The 21,281-nt window shown below is 45.2% G+C and overlaps 1 protein-coding gene across 17 annotated transcripts in view; it reads right to left on the bottom strand.

Annotated features, from left to right (window-relative positions):
- zmynd8 (zinc finger, MYND-type containing 8) overlaps positions 1-21,281 on the bottom strand; it is a 106,410-nt gene that overhangs the window by 15,049 nt on the left and 70,080 nt on the right. For 12 of the 17 annotated variants that reach the window (XM_070896347.1, XM_070896355.1, XM_070896359.1 and 9 more), the window contains 5 exons: positions 19,493-19,642; positions 18,571-18,723; positions 15,714-16,265; positions 13,956-14,330; positions 13,146-13,342 (listed from right to left, as the gene is read on the bottom strand). In XM_070896347.1, the coding sequence (XP_070752448.1) occupies positions 13,146-13,342; positions 13,956-14,330; positions 15,714-16,265; positions 18,571-18,723; positions 19,493-19,642 (1,427 nt within the window). The remainder of the gene's footprint in view (positions 1-13,145; positions 13,343-13,955; positions 14,331-15,713; positions 16,266-18,570; positions 18,724-19,492; positions 19,643-21,281) is intronic. The other 5 variants (XM_070896356.1, XM_070896361.1, XM_070896363.1 and 2 more) reach the window with 4 other exon arrangements.

The following is a 21,281-nucleotide window of genomic DNA, read 5'->3' as shown; positions in this document are numbered from 1 at the left end:
AGTTAGTGTGACTTTGGGGTCCTGTTCTTCTTTGATATCTTTAATTTCAAGAAATATGCAAGACTGAGTCCAGATATGGAGCTCTGTCACTCAATCCTTCAACTAGTGAGAGAAAACACAACCCACCCAATGATCGAAATAATTAATATTGCGTTTTACTAATGCTGATCACTGAGCTGTGACCTTCACTCATGTTATTGCACTGGGCCTTTGAAGGAGCATTAGCTGTGACATTTTGCCTCAACAGAAGGACCTAATTACCAGCCTTCCAGTTCTGCTTTCTTCTGATCTTTTGGAATTTGTTAGTTTTCTTTCTCAGAGATCACTTGGGTGTGTCGAAGCCTACTTTAAAAGTTTTGTTTAATGCTGCAGGATACCTTTTGAGCTTCCCTTTGTATTAGCTCAACATCAAAAGTACATCAGAAATATAATTCAAAATGGTAACACTTGTTTAATGAAGTATTCTGTGTTTGTCTTTCTTGGGTAAAAAGAGTGTATCAAGGAGACAACTTGTTCAAATACTTCAGAGAAATGATAAAGCATCTTTCACTTTACTGTTTTGGAAGAGACATAGTTACATAAAGGATTATAATCCAGTTTTAATAAATCTGTGCTTCAATACATTTTTATAAATCTGCGCTTGGTTTCAATTTTGTTTTCATAATCTCACATTCATTTTTAGCCTGAAATATATGGTACAGTATACAGATCTCGTACCTTTTTTTTGTTCCTACCCAATGGCAAAGAGTCCATTGTTTGTCCTGTGGCCTGTTAAACCAGATTATTTCAAGCATAAAATCATCTTTTAGTTTGTATGATACGAGGGCTTCAATATGGAAGTGGACTTTTTAAATTGAGCACAAGAAAAATTATCTGGAATGAGCTTGATTCATAACAAGACTGCAGGTTTAAGCATTTAATTCAAGGAAGCATGTAAATTACAGCCATAAATTAGATACTTCCTACTTCAGTTTATTGTGTACATCAATGGTGTGGATATAGGGCTAAAGAGACTGAAGACCAAATTTGCAGATAATACTAAAATAGGTGGCATAAAGGCAATGGAGGAGAAATTGGGTGCATTTGCGCCTCCTGTTAGAACGGGGTACAAATGGGTTTGCGACCGAGCGCAGCGCCACTAACAACTGCCGCTAAATTCGTGACATCATCGGCGTGCGCATCGCCATCGTTAGCGCCCCGGCCCCTAAATTGGGTTTCACCCCCTGAAGCAGCGCAGGAGATGACAGTGACTGCTTTAGGGGACGCGTAACGGGCGGCTGGCCACCACAGCCGCAAAAATTAAAGGGGTGGGTGGTCGGCTGCAGTGAAAAAATATTTGCCCTTTTCGTTGCCGCTCCAGTCGTGGTTTGTTCACAGGATGGGTGCCGCGATCATTCAGTGCAGCACTCTGCTCGAGTTCTGGGCTGATCGAGTGGCACCCCCGTTCCCCGGTGGTCCAGGTAGATGGCTCCTTCTTTGGCAGAGTATGCAGCTTGGGAAGGGAGGCGGGAGTCCGGGGCAGCATCCGAGGCCTATAGAAGGCCCAGTCGGTGAGTCGGAGAGGCAGTCGAGGAGGCGGAAGTCCGAGGCAGTGTCCGAGGCCTATAAAAAGGCTCAGCGTGGTGAGTCGGGAGGCAGTCGAGGAGGCGGGATTCAGGGGCAGCGTCCGAGGCCTATAAAGGCCCAGTCGGTGAGTCGGGAGGCAGTCGAGGAGGCGGGAGTCCGGGAGTCCGGGGCCTATAAAGGCCCAGTCGGTGAGTTGGGAGGCAGTCGAGGAGGCGGGAGTCCGGGGCAGCGTCCCAGGCCTATAAAGGCCCAGTCGGTGAGTCGGGAGGCCCAGCTTGTGCAGCTGCAATGGGGAGGCAAAAAAGAAGTAGAAAGAAATTGAAAGGTGACGTCACAGCCAAGGGGGTAAGTGATTGGTTGGTGATTGGTAAGTAGTTTTTCTTTTTCTTTTCTGTATCAGTAAGTAACTTTTAGCATTATTGTTGCCAAATTACATTAATATAAGGGTTAAGTCAAGGCAGGACAGCTCAGACACGTGTTATGCTCCTCCTGTACTATGTGGGAAGTCAGGGACACTTCTGGTGCCCCTGACGACTACGTGTGCGGGAAGTGTATCCGCCTCCAGCTCCTGACAGACCGCATTTCGGCACTGGCGCTGCGGGTGGATGAACTCTGGAGTATCCACGATGCTGAGAATGACGTGAATAGCACGTTTAGCGAGTTGGTCTTATCGCAGGAAAAGGGTACAAAGCCAGACAGTAAATGGGTAACCAACAGGAAGAGCAGTGGAAGGAAGGTAGTGCAGGGGTCCACTGCAAAACAGATACACCGCTTTTGATACTGTTGAGGAGGATGACTCATCAGGGGGGAGCAGCAGCAGCCAGGTTCATGGCACCGTGGGTGGCTCTGCTGCACAGGAGGGCAGGAAAAAGAGTGGGAGAGCTATAGTGGTAGGGGATTCGATTGTAAGGGGAATAGATATGACGTTTCTGCAGCTGCAACTGAGACTCCAGGATGGTATGTTGCCTCCCTGGTGCAAGGGTCAAGGATATCTCGGAGCGGTGAGGACATTTTGAAAAGGGAGGGTGAACAGCCAGTTGTCGTGGTGCATATAGGTACCAACGATATAGGTAAAAAACGGGATGAGGTCCTACGAGACAAATTTAGGGAGCTAGGAGCTAAATTAAAAAGTAGGACATCAAAAGTAGTAATCTCAGGATTGCTACCCAGTGCCACGTGCTAGTCAGAGTAGGAATTGCAGAACAGCTCAGATGAATACGTGGCTTGAGGAGTGGTGCAGAAGGGAGGGATTCAAATTCCTGGGACATTAGAACCGGTTCTGGTGGAGGTGGGACCAGTACAAACCGGACGGTCTGCACCTGGGCAGGACAGGAACCAATGTCCTCTGGGGAGTGTTTGCTAGTGCTGTTGGAGAGGAGTTAAACTAACATGGCAGGGGGATGGGAACCTATGCAGGGAGACAGAAGGAAATAAAATGGAGGCAGAAGCAAAAGATAGAAAGAAGAATAGTAAAAGTGGAGGGCAGAGAAACCCAAGGCAAAAAACAAAAAGGGCCACATTACAGAAAAATTCTAAAGGGGCAAAGTGTGTTAAAAAGAGAAAGCTGGAGGCTCTGTGCCTCAATGTGAGGAGTATTCGGAATAAGGTGGACGAATTAACTGCGCAGATGGCAGTTAACGGATATGATATAATTGGCATAATGGAGACATGGCTCCAGGATGACCAAGGCTGGGAACTCAACATCCAAGGGTATTCAACATTGAGGAAGGACAGGCAGAAAGGAAAAGGAGGCGGGATGGGATGGCATTGCTGGTTAAAGAGGAAATTAATGCAATAGTAAGGAGGGACACTAGCCTGGATGATGTGGAATCGGTATGGGTGGAGCTACAGAATTCCAAAGGGCAGAAAACGCTGGTGGGAGTTGTGTACAGACCACCAAACAGTAGTAGTGAGGTTGGGGACAGCATCAAACAAGAAATAAGGGATGTGTGCAATAAAGGTACAGCAGTTATCATGGGCGACTTTAATCTACATATTGATTGGGCTAACCAAACTGGTAGCAATGCGGTGGAGGAGGATTTCCTGGAGTGTATTAGGGATGGTTTTCTAGACCAATATGTCGAGGAACCCACTAGAGGGCAGGCCATCCTAGACTGGGTGATGTGTAATGAGAAGGGAGTAATTAGCAATCTTGTTGTGTGAGGCCCTTTGGGGAAGAGTGACCATAATATGGTAGAATTCTTTATGAAGATGGAGAGTGACACAGTTAATTCGGAAACTAGGGTCCTGAACTTAAGGAAAGGTAACTTCGACGTAATGAGGCGTGAATTGGCTAGAATAGACTGGCAAAGGATACTTAAAGGGTTGACGGTGGATAAGCAATGGCAAACATTTAAAGATCACATGGATGAACTTCAGCAATTGTACATCCTTGTCTGGAGTAAAAATAAAATGGGGAAGGTGGCTCAACCATGGCTAACAAGGGAAATTAAGGATAGTGTTAAAGCCAAGGAAGAGGCATATAAATTGGCTAGAAAATGCAACAAACCGGAAGACTGAGAGAAATTTAGAATTCAATAGAGAAGGACTAAGGGTTTAATTAAAAGGGGGAAAATAGAGTACGAGAGGAAGCTTTTCAGGGAATATAAAAACTGACTGCAAAAGCTTCTATAAATATGTGAAGAGAAAAAGATTAGTGAAGACAAACATAGGTCCCTTGCAGTCGGATTCAGGTGAATTTATAATGGGGAACAAAGAAATGGCAGACCAATTGAACCAATACTTCGGTTCTGTCTTCACGAAGGAAGACACAAATAAACTTCCGAATGTACTAGGGGACAGTGGGTCTAGTGAGAAGGAAGAACTGAAGGATATCGTTATTAGGCGGGAAATTGTGTTAGGGAAATTGATGGGATTGAAGGCCGATAAATCCCCGGGGCTGGATAGTCTGCATCCCAGAGTACTTAAGGAAGTGACCCTAGAAATAGTGGATGCATTGGTGATCATTTTCCAACAGTCTATCGATTCGGGATCAGTCCCTATGGACTGGAGGGTAGCTAATGTAACACCACTTATTTTAAAAAGGAGGGAGAGAGAAAGCGGGTAATTATAGACCGGTTAGCCTGACATCAGTAGTGGGGAAAATGTTGGAATCAATCATTAAGGATGAAATAGCAGTGCATTTGGAAAGCGGTGACAGGATCGGACCAAGTCAGCATGGATTTATGAAAGGGAAATCATGCTCGACGAATCTTCTGGAATTTTTTGAGGATGTAACTAGCAGAGTGGACAAGGGAGAACCAGTGGATGTGGTGTATTTGGACTTTCAAAAGGCTTTTGATAAGGTCCCACATAAGAGATTGATGTGCAAAATCAAAGCACATGGTATTGGGGGTAATGTACTGACATGGATAGAGAACTGGTTGGCAGACAGGAAGTCAGGATAAACGGGTCGTTTTCAGAATGGCAGGCAGTGACTAATGGAGTGCCGCAGGGCTCAGTGCTGGGACCCTAGCTCTTTACAATATACATTAACGATTTAGATGAAGGAATTGAGTGTAATATCTCCAAGTTTGCGGATGACACTAAACTGGGTGGCGGTGTGAGCTGTGAGGAGGACGCTAAGAGGCTGCAGGGTGACTTGGACAGGTTAGGTGAGTGGGCAAATGCATGGCAGATGCAGTATAATGTGGATAAATGTGAGGTTATCCACTTTGGGGGCAAAAACACGAAGGCAGATTATCTGAATAGCGACAGATTCGGAAAAGGGGAGGTGCAACGAGACCTGGGTGTCATGATTGATCAGTCACTGAAAGTGGGCATGCAGGTACAGCAGGCGGTGAAGGAGGAAAATGGTATGTTGGCGGGAGATGGCGAGAGGCAGTGGCCTATAAAGGCTCAGCAGTCGGGCAGTCCGGGGAGCGTCGAGAGAGGCGGGAGTCGGTGAGAGGCAGCGGCCTATAAAGGCTCAGCAGTCGGGCAGTCCGGGGAGCGTCGAGAGAGGCGGGAGTCGGTGAGAGGCAGCGGCCTATAAAGGCTCAGCAGTCGGGCAGTCCGGGGAGTGTCGAGAGGGACGGGAGTCAGCGAGAGGCAGCGGCCTATAAAGGCTCAGCAGTCGGGCAGTCCGGGGAGCGTCGAGAGAGGCGGGAGTCTGCGAGAGGCAGCGGCCTATAAAGGCTCAGCAGTCGGGCAGTCCGGGGAGAGAGGCGGGAGTCAGCGAGAGGCAGCGGCCTATAAAGGCTCAGCAGTCGGGCAGTCCGGGGAGTGTCGAGAGAGGCAGAGCATGTACAGCTCCAGCTGGGAGAGAAAGCAAAAAAAGTAGAAAGAAATCAAAAGGTGACGTCACAGCCAAGGGGGTAAGTGATTGGTGAGTAGTTTTTCTTTTTCTTTTTTATATCACTCAGTAACTTTTAACATTGTTGTAGTCAATTTAAGTGTATCTAAGGGTTAAGTCATGGCAGGAGAGCTCGGTCACGTGATATGCTCCTCCTGTACCATATGGGAACTAAGGGACGACACCAGTGTCCCTGACGACTACGTGTGCGGGAAGTGTATCCGCCTCCAGCTCCTGACGGACCGCGTTGCGGAGTTGGAGCTGAGGGTGGATTCACTCTGGAGCATCCACGATGCTGAGAATGACGTGAGTAGCACGTGTAGCGAGTTGGTCTTATTGCAGGTGAAGGGTCCACAGCCAGATAGGGAATGGAAGACTAGCAGGAAGAGCAGTGCAAGGAAGGTAGTGCAGGGGTCCCCTGCGGTCATCCCCCTGCAAAACAGATACACCGTTTTGAGTACTGTTGAGGGGGATGACTCATCAGGGGAGGGCAACAGCAGCCAAGTTCATGGCACCGTGGCTGGCTCTGTTGCACAGGAGGGCAGGAAAAAGAGTGGGAAAGCGATAGTGATAGGGGATTCAATTGTGAGGGGAATAGATAGGCGTTTCTGCGGCCGCAACCGAGACTCCAGGATGGTATGTTGCCTCCCTGGTGCAAGGGTCAAGGATGTCTCGGAGCGGGTGCAAGACATTCTAAAAAGGGAGGGAGAACAGCCAGTTGTCGTGGTGCACATTGGTACCAACGACATAGGTAAAAAAAGGGATGAGGTCCTACAGGACGAATTTAAGGAGCTAGGAGCTAAATTAAAAAGTAGGACCTCAAAAGTAGTAATCTCGGGATTGCTACCAGTGCCACGTACTAGTCAGAGTAGGAATCGCAGGATAGCGCAGATGAATACGTGGCTTGAGGAATGGTGCAGCAGAGAGGGATTCAAATTCCTGGGGCATTGGAACCGGTTCTGGGGGAGGTGGGACCAGTACAAACCGGATGGTCTGCACCTGGGCAGGACCGGAACCAATGTCCTAGGGGGAGTGTTTGCTAGTGTTGTTGGGGAGGAGTTAAACTAATATGGCAGGGGGATGAGAACCAATGCAGGGAGACAGAGGAAAACAAAAAGGAGACAAAAGCAAAAGACAGAAAGGAGATGAGGAAAAGTGGAGGGCAGAGAAACCCAAGGCAAAGAACAAAAAGGGCCACTGTACAGCAAAATTCTAAAAGGACGAAGGGTGTTAAAAAAACAAGCCTGAAGGCTTTGTGTCTTAATGCAAGGAGTATCCATAATAAAGTGGATGAATTAACTGTGCAAATAGATGTTAACAAATATGATATGATCGGGATTACGGAGACGTGGCTCCAGGATGATCAGGGCTGGGAACTCAACATCCAGGGGTATTCAACATTCAGGAAGGATAGAATAAAAGGAAAAAGGAGGTGGGGTAGCATTTCTGGTTAAAGAGGAGATTAATGCAATAGTTAGGAAGGACATTAGCTTGGATGATGTGGAATCTATATGGGTAGAGCTGCAGAACACCAAAGGGCAAAAAACGTTAGTGGGAGTTGTGTACAGACCTCCAAACAGTAATAGTGATGTTGGGGAGGGCATCAAACAGGAAATTAGGGGTGCATGCAATAAAGGTGCAGCAGTTATAATGGGTGACTTTAATATGCACATAGATTGGGCTAACCAAACTAGAAGCAATACGGTGGAGGAGGATTTCCTGGAGTGCATAAGGGATGGTTTTCTAGACCAATATGTCAAGGAACCAACTAGGAGGGAGGCCATCTTAGACTGGGTGTTGTGTAATGAGAGAGGATTAATTAGCAATCTCGTTGTGCGAGGCCCCTTGGGGAAGAGTGACCATAGTATGGTGGAATTCTGCATTAGGATGGAGAATGAAACAGTTAATTCAGAGACCATGATGCAGAACTTAAAGAAGGGTAACTTTGAAGGTATGAGGCGTGAATTGGCTAGGATAGATTGGCGAATGATACTTAAGGAGTTAACTGTGAATGGGCAATGGCAGACATTTAGAGACCGCATGGATGAACTACAACAATTGTACATTCCTGTCTGGCGTAAAAATAAAAAAGGGAAGGTGGCTCAACCGTGGCTATCAAGTATTAAAGCCAAGGAAGTGGCATACAAATTGGCCAGAAATAGCAGCGAACCCGGGGACTGGGAGAAATTTAGAACTCAGCAGAGGAGGACAAAGGGTTTGATTAGGGCAGGGAAAATGGAGTACGAGAAGAAGCTTGCAGGGAACATTAAGACGGATTGCAAAAGTTTCTATAGATATGTAAAGAGAAAAAGGTTAGTAAAGACAAACGTAGGTCCCCTGCAGTCAGAATCAGGGGAAGTCATAACGGGGAACAAAGAAATGGCAGACCAATTGAACAAGTACTTTGGTTCGGTATTCACCAAGGAGGACATAAACAACCTTCGGATATAAAAGGGGTCAGAGGGTCTAGTAAGGAGGAGGAACTGAGGGAAATCCTTATTGGTCGGGAAATTGTGTTGGGGAAATTGATGGGATTGAAGGCCAATAAATCCCCCGGGGCCTGATGGACTGCATCCCAGAGTACTTAAGGAGGTGGCCTTGGAAATAGCGGATGCATTGACAGTCATTTTCCAACATTCCATTGACTCTGGATCAGTTCCTATCGAGTGGAGGGTAGCCAATGTAACCCCACTTTTTTTAAAAAGGAGGGAGAGAGAAAACAGGGAATTATAGACCGGTCAGCCTGACCTCAGTAGTGGGTAAAATGATGGAATCAATTATTAAGGATGTCACAGCAGCGCATTTGGAAAGAGGTGACATGATAGGTCCAAGTCAGCATGGATTTGTGAAAGGGAAATCATACTTGACAAATCTTCTGGAATTTTTTGAGGATGTTTCCAGTAGAGTGGACATGGGAGAACCAGTTGATGTGGTATATTTGGACTTTCAGAAGGCTTTCGACAAGGTCCCACACAAGAGATTAATGTGCAAAGTTAAAGCACATGGGATTGGGGATAGTGTGATGACATGGATTGAGAACTGGTTGTCAGACAGGAAGCAAAGAGTAGGAGTAAATGGGTACTTTTCAGAATGGCAGGCAGTGACTAGTGGGGTACCGCAAGGTTCTGTGCTGGGGCCTCAGCTGTTTACACTGTACATTAATGATTTAGACGAGAGGATTAAATGTAGTATCTCCAAATTTGCGGATGACACTAAGTTGGGTGGCAGTGTGAGCTGCGAGGAGGATGCTATGAGGCTGCAGAGTGACTTGGATAGGTTAGGTGAGTGGGCAAATGCATGGCAGATGAAGTATAATGTGGATAAATGTGAGGTTATCCACTTTGGTGGTAAAAAAACAGAGACACAGACTATTATCTGAATGGTGACAGATTAGGAAAAGGAGAGGTGCAACGAGACCTGGGTGTCATGGTACATCAGTCATTGAAGGTTGGCATGCAGGTACAGCAGGCGGTTAAGAAAGCAAATGGCATGTTGGCCTTCATAGCGAGGGGATTTGAGTACAGGGGCAGGGAGGTGTTGTTACAGTTGTACAGGGCCTTGGTGAGGCCACACCTGGAGTATTGTGTACAGTTTTGGTCTCCTAACTTGAGGAAGGACATTCTTGCTATTGAGGGAGTGCAGCGAAGGTTCACCAGACTGATTCCCGAGATGGTGGGACTGACCTATCAAGAAAGACTGGATCAACTGGGCTTGTATTCACTGGAGTTCAGAAGAATGAGAGGGGACCTCATAGAAACGTTTAAAATTCTGACGGGTTTAGACAGGTTGGATGCAGGAAGAATGTTCCCAATGTTGGGGAAGTCCAGAACCCGGGGTCACAGTCTAAGGATAAGGGGTAAGCCATTTAGGATCGAGATGAGGAGAAACTTCTTCACCCAGAGAGTGGTGAACCTGTGGAATTCTCTACCACAGAAAGTAGTTGAGGCCAATTCACTAAATATATTCAAAAGGGAGTTAGATGAAATCCTTACTACTCGGGGGATCAAGGGGTATGGTGAGAAAGCAGGAAGGGGGTACTGAATTTGCATGTTCAGCCATGAACTCATTGAATGGCGGTGCAGGCTAGAAAGGCCGAATGACCTACTCCTGCACCTATTTTCTATATTTCTATGTTTCATAGCTAGGGGATTTGAGTATAGGAACAGGGAGGTCTTACTGCAGTTGTACAGGGCCTTAGTGAGGCCTCACCTGGAATATTGTGTTCAGTTTTAGTCTCCTAATCTGCGGAAGGACGTTCTTGCTATTGAGGGAGTGCAGCGAAGGTTCACCAGACTGATTCCAAGGATGGCTAGACTGACATATGAGGACAGACTGGATCAACTGGGCCCTTATACACTGGAGTTTTGAAGGATGAGAGGGGATCTCATAGAAACGTATAAGATTCTGACAGGACGGGACAGGTTAGATGCAGGAAGAATGTTCCCGATGATGGGGAAGTCCAGAACCAGGGGACATAGTCTTAGCATAAGGGGTAGGCCATTTAGGACTGAGATGAGGAGAAACTTCTTCACTTAGAGAGTTGTTAACCTGTGGAATTCCCTGCCGCAGAGAGTTGTTGATGCCAGTTCATTGGATATATTCAAGAGGGAGTTAGATATGGCCTTTGCGGCTAAGGGGATCAAGGGGTATGGAGAGAAAGCAGGAAAGGGGTACTGAGGGAATGATCAGCCATGATCTTATTGAATGGTGGTGCAGGCTCGAAGGGCCGAATGGCCTACTCCTGCACCTATTTTCTATGTTTCTAGGTTTCCCTTTAATTGAGGGAAGAGCCCCTCGTCCGCAGCAGCACCACGTGGCCCAGTGTGTAGCGTTACTGACGTGTGCTCTATTTAGTGCTCCACTTCCTCCCGGGGGCGGTAACCTGAATTTAGCGAGCGGGGCAGGACTTCTGTACCTGACACAAAGTTTCCCCACCTCCTGGATGTTACCGTCCCCAAACGGGGCAATAATGCATTACTGGGCCCATAATTATACTTTGATTGGAGGAAAGCTGAGTGATGTGGAAGAGCAAATGGATTTGGAGGTTCAGCTTGCAAGACATTAAAAGCAACAGCTCAAGTGGACAAGGCCGTTAAAATACTGATGGAATACTGGGTTTTATGGAAAAAGAAATAGGGGCCGAAATTGTCCCTCCCGATAAGGCCTCTGGCAGCCTGAAAGCGACAACCACCGGGTGGCGTGGAATAGCCGCCGACTCTCCTGCAGAGGGGCCGCCATTTTGTAAGTTGCCTTTCGTGAGTTTTAGAGCAGCGGCCGGGATCTCTCTGCGGAGTGCACGCGCCGACCCCTTACCGACTGGCGGGGATCCTCTCGCGAAGGTTCACCAGACTGATTCCCGGGATGGCGGGACTGACCTATCAAGAAAGACTGGATCAACTGGGCTTGTATTCACTGGAGTTCAGAAGAATGAGAGGGGACCTCATAGAAACATTTAAAATTCTGACGGGGTTTAGACAGGTTAGATGCAGGAAGAATGTTCCCAATGTTGGGAAAGTCCAGAACCAGGGGTCACAGTCTAAGGATAAGGGGTAAGCCATTTAGGACCGAGATGCGGAGGAACTTCTTCACCCAGAGAGTGGTGAACCTGTGGAATTCTCTACCACAGAAAGTTGTTGAGGCCAATTCACTAAATATATTCAAAAGGGAGTTAGATGTAGTCCTTACTACTCGGGGGATCAAGGGGTATGGCGAGAAAGCAGGAAGGGGGTACTGAAGTTGCATGTTCAGCCATGAACTCATTGAATGGCGGTGCAGGCTAGAAGGGCCGAATGGCCTACTCCTGCACCTATTTTCTATGTTTCTATGTTTCTATGAAATGGCCCCTATCCCGGTATTGCCCCGCGAGAGCGGCCCCGCCGCTGATCCATGTCCCCGACAGCTTTTTGTGTCGGTGTGCACTCTGTGGCACGGCAGTCCAGCCGCCCTTAAACAGAAGGCCACGCTGCCGCGGCCACCATGTTATTTTTTTCCGTCGGCCGACTGCCAGGACGGCCCGACAATTATGCCCCCGGGTTCGGTCAGCCTGGCACCCTCTTGGGTACCAGGCCACTGGCCCGGCCGAAACCCTTTCTGGTGGCCCAGTACTGGTCACTGAAGTGGCTGCAGAGTTCGCAGCAGCCTCCCCCCCCCCCCCCTTTAACTGAAAGAGACGTTGCGATGCGGCGGCACTTGCGCCCCGCAGCCGCCACAGCCTCCACCCGGAGCCAAAAAAACGTCAAAATGCCAAATATCAACGGCATTTCTGCCGCATGGGGTACAGTGGAGAAAAAATTAATGGAGGGTGTACCCCATTTCCAGCAGTGGGCAATTTTGGCCCCATCGATTACAGAAATCAAGATGTAATGGCGAATCTATAAAACCATAATAAGACCATAGTTGGAGTCTTGTGTGTAGCTTTGGGCTCCAAACTGTAGGAAGGATGTTGATGAAAAAAGGGCTGAGGGAACCTAATAGAGGTCTTTAAAATTAGGAAAGGTTTTGATAGAGTGGATACAGAGAGAATGTTTCCACTTGTGGGGAAGAGCATATAAGGTAGTCACCAAGAAATCCAATAGGGAATTTAGAAGAAACTTCTTCACTCAAAGATTGGTGAGAATGTGGAACTCGCTACCACAGGGAGTGGTTGAGGCGAACAGTATAGATGCATTTAAGGGGAGGCTCGACAAGCATATGAGGGGGAAGGGAATAGAGGGTTACGCTGATAGGTTTCGATGAGGAAAGACGGGAGGAGGCTCGAGTGGAGCATAAACGCTGGCATGGACTGGTTGGGCCGAATGGCCTGTTTCTGTGCCATATATCCGGTGTAATAGATAGAGCACATTGCAGGTTCAACAGGTTGCTGCCTGGAATGAAGAAATATAACTACGAAGAAAGACAATTATTTTAAATTAGAATCAAAAGAAACAGATGTTTTCCAGTGGTTGGGGGATCTTAGAACTAGGGGACATACATACAAGATTAAATCTAAGATTTAGGTCAAAGAGCAAGGGAAACGTTTTTTTCTTTTTACACTGAATTATGAGGCTGCGGAAGGCACAACTCCAGTTAATGATCGAAGCAGAGACCATGTGCAACATTTAAGAGTAGGTTCGATAGGTGGTTGAAGGAAAGGGGAATAAAAGGGATATGGGAACAGAACAGGCATATGGGATTAGGACTACTAATAACCTGGACTGGTTGGGCCAAATGGTCCGCTTCCATATTGTAATTTCTATGCAATTCTATGCAGCAAACCTATTCAGTAACGGAGAGTAGCAGCACATACCTTGTTTGTATACTTAGTAAGATCGGCAGCAACATCAGCAGATGGAGTAGCTATGGGTAAATCAGTGCTGTAGACTGAACTGGAAGCGGTGTTCACCATTGCTGAACTGCTGCCTGCCACAGATGCAGATGAACTGCTTGTAACCAAAGTGATGGAAGATGTTGAAGTTGCCAGAGTTGCCTCTTTCTGTTGCACGGCTGCAATTGGAAAGCAAATCATAGTCAGCAATCATCAAGAGACGCGAGTCATCGTCTCCAAATTGTACCTTTGCTGTATTCTTACATGACGACCAAGTTAAGAATTTTAAGATCTCAACACCTGACCGAGGCAGCCCTCTGGCACAAGATCAGCTGTGGCCATTTCAGAAGCCACAGTAACGGCAAACGCACCAGCTGTACTTTCACATTGTTCACAATGCTAGAGTACAGAAAAAGACAGGGGGTGGGTGGAGGGTTTCATTCCTGTGACGAGAGGGGAGACTGGCAGATCGCAGTGTGCTGTCTGGCCTACTGTTGGCACCCCCAATCTTAGAGGAGCCTAGCTTCTATGAGAGGCTGGAGGTGGTACAACCCTAGGTCATGCAAGGTGATGTCAATGAGCTCCCAGAGCTTGGCCCCCATTGTTTATTTCTCTCAATTCCATGATATGACACTGCTTTGCATCACAGTCCGAACTGGGTTATCATGACTCGATTTACTTCCCTTAATACAAAAGCAAAAGACTTTTTCAAAAAAACTTCAATTGTAGCAAAATTACCAAAACATAATGACGTGTTGGACTCTTAGAGCTAGACACTCAAAATATTTATACCTTTCACAGCCAACCTCGTCTGGTATCGTATTCCTGTGTTTTGAGATGGTTGCTGTTGCGGTGCTGGCAATTGCTGTTGTTGCTGCTGCCTTTGTACTTTCTGCATGTGCCATTTCTGTGAGGAGGTCTGAAACTTGGTCGAGGGATTCCACACCACTGCACGCTGGACAGCTGGAACAGTTTCCTTTGGCAATAGAGGCCGTTGCTTTTTAACCGGGCTGTTGCTAATAGCAACGGCTGGAACTGTAGCAGTAGACGCAACACTGGCAGTCGTTGTAATACTGGTTGAAGGGGTCTGGCTTGGGAGACTGGGGAGTGAAGAAGCAACCTCACCTTTTGGTTGACTGGACACAGTTGAAGTGGGTGATGCTTTACCTATACACACAATTAGGAATATTATATTTGCCCTTGTAACTATTGAAAAGGATAATCAGCAGTTTGGTTCACATATCTATCTGTTTGATTATCTTTATAAAGTTCTGAGCAAAGTTGGTGGGAGGGGCAATGTTTTTTGTTCAAGGTATCCCCCCCATTTTATAGTGAATATACTCCTCAAAAATCTGGTTTGACTTTTTATTCCCGAGTCAACAAGTTCTCAGCCCAGTTCCAAGCCATGGCTACCGTTGTTTAAATGGGGCAATCAAGATTCACAAGAACGCTCTATATTCCTGCACCATGAAGCAAGCTAGTACTAAGGAAGGCACGGCCAGACTTAGTGCAGCTGCAAAAATTTACTTTGAAAAGCAAGAAATGTCAAACTAGATTTTTGACAGTAAATCTTTTTCACTAAAAGAGGGAAATACTTTGAGTAAGAAAGTATTTCCCCAGACTTTCCTTCCCCTTCAGGTTGTTGTGTTCCTTTACATCAACACATTATATCATTGTAATGAAATCTACACCAAAAAAGTGAATTTCTGATTCAACCATTCTGAAGTTGCCACTGTGGTCCCAGTCCCACTTCTCAGTCAATCTGAATATACAAAGATCATGATTTGATGATTTGTGATTGACAAAAAACCCCTCCAAATCGCAACATGTTTTCAGTTTGTTAAAGTTAGCTAATTAGGTTTGGCTGATCCAATTGTGTCTTCTACATGTTAAGGTACTTGATTATATTACATATGATTACATTGAACATACAGCACAGAAACAGGCCATTTGGTCCAACCAGTCCATGCCGGCGTTTATGTTCCACTCGAGCTTCCTCCTGCCTTTCCTTATCTAACCCGATCAGCATAACCCTTTCTTCCTCATATACTTGTCTAGCCTCCCCTTAAATGCATCGATACTATTCCCTTCAACCACTCCCTGTGGTAGCGAGGTCCATATTCTCACCACTCTCTGGGTAAAGAAGTTTCTCCTGAATTCGCTATTGGATTCCTTGGTGACTGTCTTATATTGATAGCCTCTAGTTTTGGTCTTCCCCACAAGTGGAAACTCTCTGTGTATACTCCAACAAAAACCTTTTAATATTTTAAAGACCTCTATTAGGTCAAGCGTAATGAAACCCAGCCTGTTCATCCTTTCCTGATAGGTATAAAAGGTTACAGATTGCCTTGAACAATTCTATAAACAAAATTAACTGGTTACCGCGGGTGGACATTTTTGACCCGGTCTCATCAATGGCACCCTAGTGCCCAAAGGCACCCGAAATCCAGCCATGATGTAGTAAACACATTCATCACTGGGCACCCACCAGGTTTAATAAGCAGAGAAAGTATTACATCATTAAGAAAAACAAAGGTTTAAAATACATACTCTCTGTATTTGATGCACTTGGCGATTCCTTCAGTGTCGGTGTTGGAGTTGGATCCTTTTTGCTCTTCTCCCCTTTCTTGCCTTCTCTCACAGACTCTTTACTTTCATCTCCCAGATCTATAACCAGTTCACTCTCAGAATCAGAATCAGAACCCAGTCCCAAGTGCACTGTTGGTGAGTCAGTCTCATCTTTATTCCCCAATTTCTCTTTTGCTGCCTGATGTAGACTTTTCATTTTCTCAACGTGTTCTTTGTCAGAGTCCCCATTTGCCTTTTCCTTTCCAGACGCCTCATTTTTACCCACAGCAGAACTGGGACTGGTCTCTTGCTTCACTTCACCATGAGCCATTACCTGCTTTGGCTTCTTTTTCACAAAGGGTGAATCCTTCTCACCCCTGGCGCCTTCCTTTTCCTCCCCCTCTTCTTGCCCATTATTTAGCTTTGGTCCTTCATCGCTGGCATATTCGCTGTCAGTGGTGTCCGATTTTTCTGAATCCTCAGAGTCACTGTGTTCAGCTCCTGCATCAACATCTTCAGAGATTTCATTTATTCCTTGGGATTAAAAATACATTCAATTTTCAGACAGTACTGAATCAACAATCTGGAATGTCGTCAATCAAGCCTCAAATACCCAACACACTTCAAAGGTTCATTATAAACATTACAGAACAGAGGAATATTCCTACACAAGAGGACACCAACTTCATGATTAGAAGCATTTCTTAGCTTACCAATATACAATGCAATAATGTGCAACGTGTCAAAGCAAGTCATTGGATCACAATGACATCACGTGTACAACAAAAATACCAGGACTTTTCTCGGTGCCTGGTAATGCTTTTGGTTCCATTTAAATTGTGCCAATAGAATTTATTCCACTTCAAAATCTGCACAGGAGGATAAGAAAGGAAGAAAAAAAGGCAGAGCTCGAAATCAGGGGCTCAAATGGCATAAAACCATAAGGATCATGCTTGTGATTTACAAGTCATCTGAACGCCCAAGATCAGATTGCCACCTGCACCCTCACCCCCCCCCCAAAAAAAATGTTTTTGTTTAAGCACAATACATTGTAAACTTTGTGGAACAGCTTTATTCAGTTCCAGATACTTAGCATTTCCCCCAATGGTGGATTTCAGTGCAGAATCCGATGTTGATGTGTACTGATGAACTATTGATTATAAAATTGAAGCAATTACAATCACAAATTGATGAATAATCAAAAGTTGATCACTGAATATAATCTAACCTGGATAAGGCTGCATTTGTGTGTGGTTGGGGAGCATTATAATTAATCACAAGGAATGCAGTTAATGGGGTGACTAATGAAGGTTTGGTATATGAGAGAATAGATTCCATAATAAAATAAAAGGAGACATATATTGAATAAAGCCCTGTTAAGACTGCAGTGTACAAATGAATAAGGGCTACATTGATTAGGAGTACCTCCACCTCAAGTTTCTCTCTTCATCTCCTGAAGGTATGGCTTCTTATTCTGAATATTGCAAAAGAACCTCTGGTAATTCAACCAAGTGGCAATTCTTCTCTGTGAGCTTAGAGTATGTGCTCCAGCAGGCTACTTGGTCATGGAGGGATGGTAATCCATTCTCATCAGACGTCATACACACATACCTTCCAGCATGGATCACTTGGTATCAGGAGGAGGAACTCAAGCTGATTTTTCCCAGCTGGGCTAACTGTAGCCCCGCCACGAATCAATTAATAGCACCAACTGCAAATTGAAATAGATATTTTCTGGGCTCTGTACATTGTACTGTATTCTAAATGAGGCTATCGCATAAATGTGATTGGGTGCTACACTAGAATAGAACATAGAATGCTTAATAAAACATAAACTAGAGGTGATCCAAAACTCGGCTGCCTGTGTCCTAACTCGCACCAAGTCCCGCTCACCCATCACTCCTGTGCTCACTGACCCACATTAGCTTCCGGTTAAACAATGCCTCGATTTCAAAATTCTCATCCTTATTTTCAAATCCTCCATGGCATCGTCCCTCCCTATCTCTCTAATCTCCTCCAGCCCCACAACCCCCTCCCCCCGAGATGTCTGCGCTCTTCTGATTCTGCCCTCCAGAGCATCCCTGATTATAATCGCTCAACCGTTGGTGGCCTTGCCTTCTGTTGCCTAGGCCCCAAGCTCTGGAACTCCCTCCCTAAACCTCTCCGCCTCTCTTTCCTCCTTCAGGATGCTCCTTAAAACCTACCTCACCTGCACTCATTTAAATTTTTATCGCATAATACTCCTGTGAAGCGCCTTGGGACTTTTCACTACGGTAAAGGCACTATATAAATATAAGTTGTTGTTGTTGTTGTAAGACACACGTTAAGTGTTTTATTCAGCAATATCCCAATAAATATTCAGTACAACTTTGCGTTGAACAGAATATAAATAAAATAGGCAAGAGTAAATGTGCAAATGGAATGGAGTTAAAAATATTTTAAAATTATGACTTAGACTTGGCAACTCCAGCAGCGGAGTGCTGGACTCCCATCCAGATGGGAGCAAGTACAAATCTCTGCCTCAGAAATCATTCATACAGGACGTGCCTTCAGTGGATGGGTTTCAGCACTTCATTTCCAGAATGTTAGGTAGACCATTCATTAACATGCAGTACTCCATCTTGATAAAAAGGTGTGGGAAAATAAATTTGCCTCTCCAACACCACATACCTCATCGGCCAATTAAACAGGAAGATTGGCAAAATGCCGACTCTCCTGTCTTCCTAACCAATAACTGTGAAAGGAGATATTTTTAAAACTCACGAAGTCTCGGCTTTTTATTAAACGTCCCTATCTTCCAAACAACCCCAAATGTTATTAAATCACAAGACATTCTCACCTAGCTGTGCTTTACAACTTTCTATGGTCTTGTCGAGGTTAAGCAGGAAGCTGCTTCGAACCGGCTGCTTTTTCGGTGAGGTGAGATGCACGGGAGCTGACTGCAACACTGATTCACTTAACTCTTTTAGATCCATCTCTGCTTTACTGCGATCTATTATATGAAAAGAAAGAGTAAAACATTAGTGAGATGGCAAGATCAATTTTGTGGAACGAATCTGATGCAAAAGCTGTGTTAGAGATATCTGAAAAGTTGGAGAGGTAGACCACAGCCAATTTACCAATGGGCAGCCCAATATACTGGTGCACTAAAGTGCTGCACATTAGGGATGGTATGAACACAAGGAGTTTGCCAACTCAGTTGGCTCATCAAATGAGCTATAGACCAATAAATAGAATAGAACCTGTAAAGTTATTGGCATTTTGGGACCAAATTGGAAGTGAACAGCAGTGCTGTTGAAAACATAGAATAGGGATGTGTGTAAATAACAGATAAGGCAATAAGCAAGTTTCCCATTGTACTAGACAAATATGTGCTTGATATAGAGAACTTTAGGAAAGGCTGCCTGTTGTTTATCTGTGTACCTTGTGACTTCCAATATACAATAAGCATCAAGTTTATAAAATAAATGGGGGGGTGGTGGTATTGGGAACTAATTTTTTGAATCATTAAATTGGTATCAATTTTAAAAAAGGAAAATACAATTCCATTTCTATATATCTATAACCCTCACAAAAGGAATTACTCTCTTTGCTCCAAAGTCTCTTCCTCCTTCCCCACCCTTTCCAGGACATGACACACCCCTGGACAATCTCATAAAACATGCGCACACACTCCTCGCACCCAGTCTCTTTGTCTCACTGCACTTTGACCAGAAACACCACAAAACCAAATGGAAGAACATTTTGTGGTCACAACTAACCAAGGTTTAGGTTAAGGATGCTGCCCGTAGGAGGGTTTTTCAAAGTCCTTTCTGATTTAGCAGCAATGGGAGTGGAGGACTGAGGAGTGAAGGGTTTTGGGCTGCCCGACACACTGCCAGCTTGACTCGTCTTCACAGATCCAGGAGAAGCTGAAAGAGGAAACAAACTGGATCAATGTGGAACTGGCGAAGAAGTCCAGGTTGTCAACAATGTTTGTAACCTGCACCACAACTGAGCTTAACATCAGTAGGAGGATAAAGGTTTGTTATCCAACAACTGCACACAGTGTACAGTCAATGAACAGAATATTCTGTTCAACCACTGCATATGGAATCCATCAGACCTATGAGGGACCCTTGCACAACTCTTGACGTCCTTCATTCGTGAGATCAATTTCATTCACGAGATAAATTTCATTCACTAGATAAATTCCATATTCAACGGCAAGCCATCAAATATCCCCACATTTCTCTTTTGCTCATTTAGATTCACAATGATGCATTATGTCTCTGATTAAGTTTCTGAACAAATCTATTGAGAGTGTTGACAACTCAACTGACAAAGCAGCAGTCTCCACTACTTGAAAGGTGACTTTTACATAAGAACATAAGAAATAGGAACAGGAGTAGGCCATGCGGCCCCTTGAGCCTGCTCCGCCATTCAATAAGATCATGGCTGATCTGATCATGGACTCAGCTCCGCTTCCCCACCCGCTCCCCATAACCCCTTATCATTTAATAAACTGTCTATTTCTGTCTTAAATTTATTCAATGTCCCAGCTTCCACAGCTCTCTGACGCAGCGAATTCCAGATTTGCAACCATCTGAGAAGAAATTTCTCCTCATCTCTGTTTTAAATGGGCGGCCCCTTATTCTAAGATTATACCCTCTAGTTCTAGTCTCCCCCATTAGTGGAAACATCCTCTCTGCATCCACCTTGTCAAGCCTCCTCGTAATCTTATACGTTTCAATAAAATCACCTCTCATTCTTCTGAATTCCAATGAGTAGAGGCCCAGCCTACTCAACCTTTCCTCATAAGTCAACCCCTCATCCCTGGAATCAACCTAGTGAACCTTCTCTGAACTGCCTCCAAAGCAAGTATATCCTTTCGTAAATATGGAAACCAAAACTGCACGCAGTATTCCAGGTGTGGCCTCACCAATACCTTATATAGCTGTAGCAAGACTTCTCTGCTTTTATACTCCATCCCCTTTGCAATAAAGGCCAAGATACCATTGACCTTCCTGATCACATGCTGGTGACATCATCTCTACAATACAGTATTCACCATTTGAATGAAAATGACATGAAAAAGAACTATTTAAAACACAAGAGCTTCTATTTTTAAACCTTTTCACTTTACCATGGCGGCACAAATTCTCTGGAGTGTCCGTCCAATACTGGCCAGCATGAATCATTTCTGCCTCCCAATGAAATTAGAAGGACGCAGTCACTTCATCTCAGTTCACTCTATGAATAATGCCAGTGTGGCTCTGTGCTCAGGTATCACCCCCTTGCTCTTCTATAAAGTCTGCAAAACTGAAGTTGCCTTCCTCAGCGGAGGACAACCTAAAAATCAACCATAATCTAAAATCCAATACGTTTGAGACAACTTACTGGTAAGCTGCATTATTCAAACAGAGGTAATTAAATAGAAACGAGCTTATGTCAATTAAATTCATAAGCATACATTTTGCTGATGAAACCCCATTCTATAGATTTCTGTCTTCTCATTTTTCTCCCTCTCCCCTCATTCCCACCCTCACCCACTTACCCAAGATCGTTCTT

Source organism: Pristiophorus japonicus, chromosome 12, assembly GCF_044704955.1.
Source record: "Pristiophorus japonicus isolate sPriJap1 chromosome 12, sPriJap1.hap1, whole genome shotgun sequence".
Taxonomy (NCBI): domain Eukaryota; kingdom Metazoa; phylum Chordata; class Chondrichthyes; family Pristiophoridae; genus Pristiophorus; species Pristiophorus japonicus.
Note: the sequence above shows the minus strand (reverse complement) of the source record. Positions and strands in the feature narration are given on the sequence as shown.